The 8,178-nt window shown below is 44.8% G+C and overlaps 1 protein-coding gene across 2 annotated transcripts in view; it reads right to left on the bottom strand.

Moving 5' to 3' along the window:
* Nucleotides 1–6,351, bottom strand: part of LOC148513715 (protein regulator of cytokinesis 1-like) — a 52,445-nt gene extending 46,094 nt beyond the window's left edge. Inside the window, exons 1-2 of one of the 2 annotated variants that reach the window (XM_088481461.1) lie at nucleotides 6,127–6,351; nucleotides 3,025–3,157 (exon numbers count right to left, since the gene is read on the bottom strand). In XM_088481461.1, coding sequence (XP_088337587.1) covers nucleotides 3,025–3,157; nucleotides 6,127–6,149 — 156 coding nt within the window. In that variant the 5' untranslated portion in view covers nucleotides 6,150–6,351. The remainder of the gene's footprint in view (nucleotides 1–3,024; nucleotides 3,158–6,126) is intronic. The other variant, XM_088481460.1, reaches the window with a different exon arrangement.
* Nucleotides 6,352–8,178: the final 1,827 nt, after the last annotated feature.

Consider the following 8,178-nt stretch of genomic DNA (forward strand, 5'->3'; position numbering starts at 1 on the left):
ACATGTGTAGCAAAATACAGAGTTCTCCAGCAGCCCCAGACCTGGAGGAAGAAATTTTTTCAGACCTAATTGAAGCAGAGAACAGAAACACAAGTCCCAACAATCTGCAGAATCCTATACACATGAAGTGAGACTGGAATAAAGCCTGGTACACACTGACAATTTATCGTTACAAGATAAATCGTTCACATCGTATAGTGTACACACACTATATGAGCACTCCCACGTGTTGCTGACAACATCCTCTGTCGTCTATACATGCAGCTCAACCAAACGACTTCGGTCAAGTTATTTTAAGAAATCGTTCAGTGTGTACACTCGAAGAACGATGTATCGTTCAGAACTATCCAATGCAGATGTCACCTCAGGCACTCCCTGGACCCTCCCAACGCCTTAATTTTGCTCCTGGATTGTTTGATGCATGCAGCATCGCACATGCACCGGGCTGTCACCGTCAGCCAATCAGAAGTACAGATATGCTCCTCTGTGCTGCTGCGTGATGTGGGTGTGTCCCCCTATACTGCCCGTGTGCTGCTGCTGCCTCACCAATGTTTACGTTATAATATGGATGCACCCCTATACAGCCCTGTGTGCTGCTGCAGACTCACCAATGTTTACGTTATAATGAGTGGGAGGGGGGGCTGGTCTCACCATCGCCATCTAGGCATTAGCTAGCAGTGCCTAGAAATGAGACATCCAAGGTTGGAGTTGAAGACAAGCAAGGAGGCAGGCATAGCTAGAGAAGACAGTATATCATCAGCTAGCCACCTGAGAGCAGCTGCATGACTAATGTAGCTAGCTACTTCCCTGCAGTCTCAACTAGGACGGCACCATAATGGGTGACTAACTCGGCCACAGACAGGACAAATGTAGCAGTGATCCCCCCTGACCACCGGAAGTCAGTGGAGAACAGAGCAGTCTGTTCTCTAGCAAGTACCATCTCAACCACATTGAGAGAAACAGGCTATATGCTGTTCCAGCTGTGGCTCACAGGAGTCGCAGTCCATCACCAGTGATCTACGCGGGGTACCCTGTGATCCCCCAGGACATCAGGGGAGAGGGTGCAGACAATTAAGCGCCCATAAGCGCTCCTAACATCACCTATCCGACGGGATTCACCGCTGAACTCTGCAGGACAACTGCAAAAAACAAAAATGGTAAATTAAAGTTCATTACTCATAGCCCTGGAAATGGTGCCCACTCCTTGTGCACAAAAAAAAAAAAACTCAGATGCTTAGCACTAAGTGATGTAGAGGGGAGAGGAGGCAGCCGACAAACAAGTTTAGTTTGTACTTGTGCCTACTCCTGTAACAATACGTGGTTATCCGATGTCCCCCAGGTTGGATAGCAGAGAAATATAGGCTTCATTTATTTCTTGATTTGGTTCCCAGTAATAGCACAATTTGAACACCCTATAGACTTCCTTATCTATGTGTTAAAGATCCTATTTGCCCAGCTTACCCTGAAATAGGAAAGAGCTGCATAGTAAATCTTAGGATATCATCAAGTAGGTATAACGAAGTACACACTACAACACATACATGCAAAAATAGATTACAAAAAAAGTCTCAGATAGAAGGAACTCAAGTTCTCAAGTCAGAAATCCACTGCACTCGCCACTCCTAGATTTGGGGTGCAGACCTGCACTCGCCTTTTCCAGGACTGGGATGCAAGTGGCCTGTGACCACATTGCTTAAATAAATAAAAACAGAAAACCCAGCACTCACCATGTTTAAACACCCACAATGATTAGCGTTCCCGCTAGGCTGTTTTAGCGGGGCGCGGCGCCCTGCCCTCCTTCTGGAGGGCAAAAAGCACCCTGCCCTCCAGGAGGGGGGCAAAAAGCGCCCCGCCCTAACAGCCTGCGGGAGCCGTACTCACCCGCGGGACGCAGTGTCCCGCGGGTGGACAAACATGCGGTGACCCGGTCACCGCCGGAGAATAGACGCCGGGCGCATGCGCCCGGCATCTATTCTCCCTTTCTGCAGCGCTTGGGGGCTGCCCGGCATGTCCGTAAGCGCCGGGCACGCCCCCAAGTATGACGAAAAGGGGACGCATCTTATAGACATGCCCCTTTGTCATAACCACGCCCCCTTTTCGAACGCGCGCGCACAGGATTGCCCTCTCTAGCTCCGGCGCCCTGCCTGCCGCCGGAGCTAGAGGGAACACTAAATGATGTATAAATAAGTAATGGGGATTTGGTTCATGGATTGATCAATGCATTTAAGCCCGCAGCCCACATCACGGGACCCCACTTTCTGCAGGTCCTACACTATCCGTCACACTGATGGAAACCTGGTAGCTGCTATATACATACACACACTACTAACTAGAACTACTACTTTTTGGGGTCAATCCAATGGTTTGCGATGTGCCGTTTCTATGGCGTTACAAGCAAAAGCACCACATCTCGCACCCCGCTCAGAGCCTGAATTATCATAATTTTGCCCAGCACCCATTGGGTCTGCGAGCACTTTTATGCGAATTCGGACTGCCAAGATGTGCGGCTAGTGGTGTGATGGCTCGCACCAGTGAGATCATCGCGACTAATTGGATAGAGCCCTTATTCTGGCCACACACATAGCGATATTTTACCAGATCTGGCCGATTCCAACACATTGAAACGACAGATTGTGTAAAATATGGCCAAATCCTGAGTAAAACGTGAGTCCCCACTCACGATCATGATGCGCGCCCCCGCTGGTAGCACATCGCATCTTCAGATATGCCGTGCAGATCTGACAATCTAGGAGGCGATGCACTGTGAAAGTCTGGATGCAGGAGAGATCGTATGAAGACTGGACACCAAATTGTGTGCTTATCGTGTGCAGAGCTGCCGGGGAGAGTTTCAAGGGAAATCGTACACATCGGCTGATCGTGAGCACATCACTGTGTCTATGTGTATAAGCTTTAGCGTATATAGTCCATATTGTTTATCATACACAGTTTTTATTTATTTTGTTTTTCAAACACAACCATCACAATATTGCCAAAGTACATCAGCACAATACAAAAGCTAGTCACCTCTATATGCCTCTTAACTTCTTCAATTCTCGTCAAACGCATCTCCTCTTTTATACCTAGCCCATCCCAGATGTCCATAAGTCTTGCAAGGGCATTGTTTGTGCTAGAAATGACAGAGGAGGCCAATACCTCACTAGAATGGAGGAAAAAGTATGACAATATTATAATTTGCAAAACAATACATCCAAGCAAAAAAAAATAAGAGAAGGAACTGAAAAAGGCAATGAGTGCTTCTAAATGTAATATGGCTGCTTTGAAATTTGGTGAATAGAAGTGGGCTAACCAAATAACATTTTATTGTCAGTTTGCAGCAAATAAATCAATTACAAGTAGCCTGTTCATTTTGGATTGTTTGTTTGATGAAGGATGAATTTTAAGATGTAAGGTTAAAATTCCACTAAAGATATTTTATAAACATTCACTCTAAAATGGAGTTTATCTATGTATTGAAATTAAGCTTTACTGTTTCTTCTTTGTATATTCTGCACAACAAATGCAACTCCCTGGAGAAATTGGCTGCCACAAGTCCCTCTAAAATTCAGTTTTGGAAATCTCACATTTTAACACTTGTATCAATAGAAAAGCCGGGTGAAGCCAAAGAGTTCTCCTACCATTGCCAGTCTGCAGTGTCCTGCAGATGAAGAATATTAAGAATCGGTATTAAAGAGAAGAGCACTGCAAAAGCCTTGAAAGGACTAACCAGAGAGAAAACTATAATAACTGCTAGGCAAGTAAAGTGTTTTTTTTCCTAACACGCCCCCCCCCCCCCCCATATTTATTAAAGAATAACTTTTGTACAAACAAAATGCAGTGACCTTCAGATCACGAGACAATGACTCATCCTCTTCAAGAAAATGATGACCCAATGTCAACAAATGTTTGGATCGCACTAAAGGTGCGTACACACTAGACGATTTGCTCCATGAGCGACATTTTCTAGTGTGTCCCCGGCAGGGGTGTGCTCAGTGTCGTTAACGATGCTGAACGATATCATTAATTATATTGTTCAGTGCTGGGCTCCCTCCCTCATTCCTGAACATGCAACAACCTGACAATATTGTCAGGTTGGCCTGCATGTTTGGGCGATGAACTACAAAGACAAACGACCAGCGGGAACATGCATCGCTGGTCATTATCATTCAAAAAATTAACAATATTTTGGACGACTTATCGTGCCGTCGTCCAAAATATCGCCCAGTGTGCACGCACCTTTAGTGAAAGATTGACCTGATTTTGTACTTCTAAAATGACTTTGGGCACGATTCTAGTCTACGCGATGTGAATAGCGCCGGGAGTGAGCTCCCGGAGCTATTCAATACACCGCGCTGCTAAGCCCAACTAAGGATTTCTTCTCGCACCCCTCCGAGGATGCGAGCAGAAATCCGACAAAAGTCCAGTGCGAGGCTGTTTTCTGCCCTTAGCGCCGGGAAAACCGCATCGCGCCGGGAAGTTAGGTCGCGGAATGCCCGTTCTCGCACCTAAACACCCTATTTAAGGTGCGAGAACGAGCCTTCCCCGACCTAACATCGCGATTAATTGAATAGCTTCGGGAGCTATCTCCCGGCGCTATTTACATCGCGCTCAATTGAATAGTGCCCTTTGATTGGTATGAGAATAGTGACTGAACAGCACAGTGTATAGTCAGAGTGAGAGTAAAAATTTTATATTGTTAGAATAGTTACACAATAGCTGAATTATGAGCAAGGATCAGTATAAAGGGGCCTATCCATTGGCAGATAAAATGAACGATATATCGTTCAATTGTTAATTTATTTGCTATGGATAGGCCCTGAACGATGACAGATGCGCACTCCCGTGGCCGATAAATTTAATCTTTCATCTCTCCAACATGTTTGTCAATTATTGCATATCGCTGCCAGATATTAGAAATATCTGGCAGTTTATATGCGGTAAACAACAAATATTATCAGCAGCTACAGAGCGCTGCAGAGAAAAAAAATCCACTCCCTGAATTATGTCATGCAATATCGTTCATCGTTTTCCAAAATCTGTCATGTACATGACAGATATAGTTCAGCACAGCCACCGGAATTTTCAAGGGATGTCTTTTATCGCACAGAAATACATCTGCTAATGGATAGGCCCCTTAAAACCCATCTGGCTGCATATTGTCTCCAGTCACCAAGGTTTTCTAGCAATGACTGGTCTGAGTGAAAGGAACTAAAATAACACTATTCTCCATTATGTTGGCAAGTATAAGGGAGACCTGGGGAACAGATGTATGACTGGTATAGGGCAGCTAGACGAACACCCAGGAAATGTGTAATTCATTCTTATTTAGTAGTAGCCCACACAACAGCAGGACAATACCCTCAGACTGGGTCACTTGCTGGGCGCTGCTGTCCAAAGGACAGCGTAACCGAGGTCTGCACCTCTACACAGCGGAACTGGTACAGACAGGCAGTTGTGCAGTACTCCGAGCACAAGACAGTGTGTGTGTGTATATATATATATATATATATATATATATATATATATATACATACATACATATATACACATACACACATATATACACACACACAGCTAAATCTATATATAAAACACACACACACACAAATACATACACACACACAAAACTAAATATACACACACAACTAAATAGAATGTAAGCTTCCACGAGCAGGGACCTCTTCCCTCATGTGCTTCTCTTTATATTTTCTTCTACGCTTTACTCCCCATAAGGGCACCTAACACGTGACTGCTAACTCCCTGCTGCTTATTGTGAGTGCTTTAATCGCTATTGCAGCAATATATATAAATCGTGTCCTTGTCCTGCACTGTAATGTACTGTAAGTTACTTGTTTCTTGTTCACCTATTAGTTCTATGTACGGCGCTGCGGAACACTTGTGGCACCATATAAATAAAGGATAATAATAAATATACACATACACACAACTATACAGATAACATCATATATATATATATATATATATATATATATATATATACACACATACATATACAAACAAACACTGCAGTGACACAGCGCCTCCCACCAGTGCTCTGCGGCACCATGATGTAACGGCTGCTGCCACACTCAGGCAAGCGTCATCCCTCAGACCCTACGGCGGCCTCACCTCCTCCTCGTGTGTCGCGACATGTTCTCGCTGCCTTAGCCCTTGTCGTTCAGTTACTGCCCCACACACGCGTCAGGCCGGGCGCTCTCCCGTGGGACAGGGCTCAGGGGCACCGGGCTGACTGGGGGAGGGTTTCGGACGCTGCTCTGTTTTCAAATTTCGCTCCAATGTCGCCGTATAGGCTCTGATTGGACGAGCGGAGTAAGGGGCGGTGACAGCCAGACTAATACGCTGTCACATGTCGTCGTCGGAGGGCGGAGTCACGGCAGTGACAGTCACGTGATGTGTTCTTCTAATCTTGTGGACAGGGTACGGGGCTGGGGGCTGCAGGCTGGTGCCTACGGCTGTGTCTGCTGCTGTTCGGTCTGCGCAGGGTCTGCAGCAGCCGTGCAGAGCAGGGTTCTTGAATGAGCCAGTCATCATTATACCAGTTCAAGGACAATGGACTGCACAGGCCAATATCTGAAATATGCCAAGGAGAGATGTTATCAGTGTTTACACGTGACATTCTGGATTTTCTGGTTTTAAACTCAAAATAACTGTATATCATTTTAAAAGAATTGTATGAATCTTTGTATACTATCAATAAAGATAATGAATTGGAAATAAGGTCAGTATTCAATTAGCGGCGAAAAAGTTTCGCCAGTGACGTCATATATCGCCAGCGTAAAGTTATCCCCGTATTCAATTCCAAAGACTTTTTTCAGGTGCGGAAAGTCAGTGCATTGTAACTGGCAAAAAAGATTCGCCTATGAATATCTGTCAAAAAAAGTGCAGAAATGGGGTGCAAAGTTGCGGGAACCCCCCTGCAGCCTTGGGACAGTCCACCAAAGATAAACTGTCAAAAAAAACAACTTTAGATTGCCCCAAAAAACTTTAATTTCGGGGTTGAAAAAGTCCAAAGTTGGAGGACAAACTTAAAAACTGGCTAAATAGACTCCAGGGGGGTCCCGAAGTATGCCCCAGGTGTTTTTAAGTTTGCAGGTGCTTGCGGCAGGTGGATTTTTAAAGTTTTTTAAAACTACAGTTTAGAAACTTTAAAATATGCTAGCACCCATTTTCGTGTACCCCAAATTTGCTGGGACTAGTTATTTTCTGCAAACAAAACCTGCTAAATACTATTCTTCACCACATATGCAAATCCGCTAAATAGCAGCTATTGACAGTATTTAAGTACCCCAAATACCTTCAGCAGGCCTATTCAGGGGTATTTATAGTGATCCCCAATGTCAGTGCATCTTTTGGGGGGTGTCAGGCTGATTTCCCCAAATCTGACAGGACTTTTCGCATGTTACAGTTTCACCGGGTCCCGTTTTCGCAGATTTCTTATTGAATACAGGGATAAGCGGGGACGAGCGCGATACTTTTTTGCAATGAAAACCAGCGATGGCGAAAAGTACGGGACTTTTCGCAGCTACTTGAATATGCCCCTAAGTGGGAAAATAATACAGCACAGACAGTGCTGCCTCACAACACTGAGGTCATGGGTTCGATTCCCACCATGGCCCTACATGTGTGGAGTTTGTATATTCTCCTTGTGCTTGCGTGGGTTTCCTCCGGGTACTCTGGTTCCTCCCACGCTCTAAAAATATACTGGTAGGTTAATTGGCTCCCAACAAAAATGAATCCTAGTGTGTGTACATGTGATACTGGGGCAGGGACTGACGTGAATGGCCAAATATTTTTAGTATTTATTAACAGTTTCTTATATAGCACAGAATATTTCGTTGGCTTTACACTTGGAAACAAATAGAAAAAAACTGGGTAATAAAGATATATAGGTAGGAAGGCCCTGCTCGCAAGCTTACAATCTATAGGGTAATAGACATTGAGACACAAGGATAGGTGCTATATATTGCATTTTGGTCTAGCCAGAATGCAGAGTTTCTTTGTGGGTTGCATGATCCAGTCACACAGGAATGTCAGCCAAATATCAGGAGAATGTGAAAGAAAGACAATGTGTGAGGTTATGTGTGGACTGTCAGAGGTGGAAGCTATAAGGGTTATGTGGGTGGTTCTGGAATCTGATAAGCTTGCCTGAAGGGGTGAGTT

This window comes from Taudactylus pleione, unplaced genomic scaffold (assembly GCF_031769625.1).
Source record: "Taudactylus pleione unplaced genomic scaffold, aTauple2 ptg000273l, whole genome shotgun sequence".
Classification (NCBI taxonomy): Eukaryota; Metazoa; Chordata; class Amphibia; order Anura; family Myobatrachidae; genus Taudactylus; species Taudactylus pleione.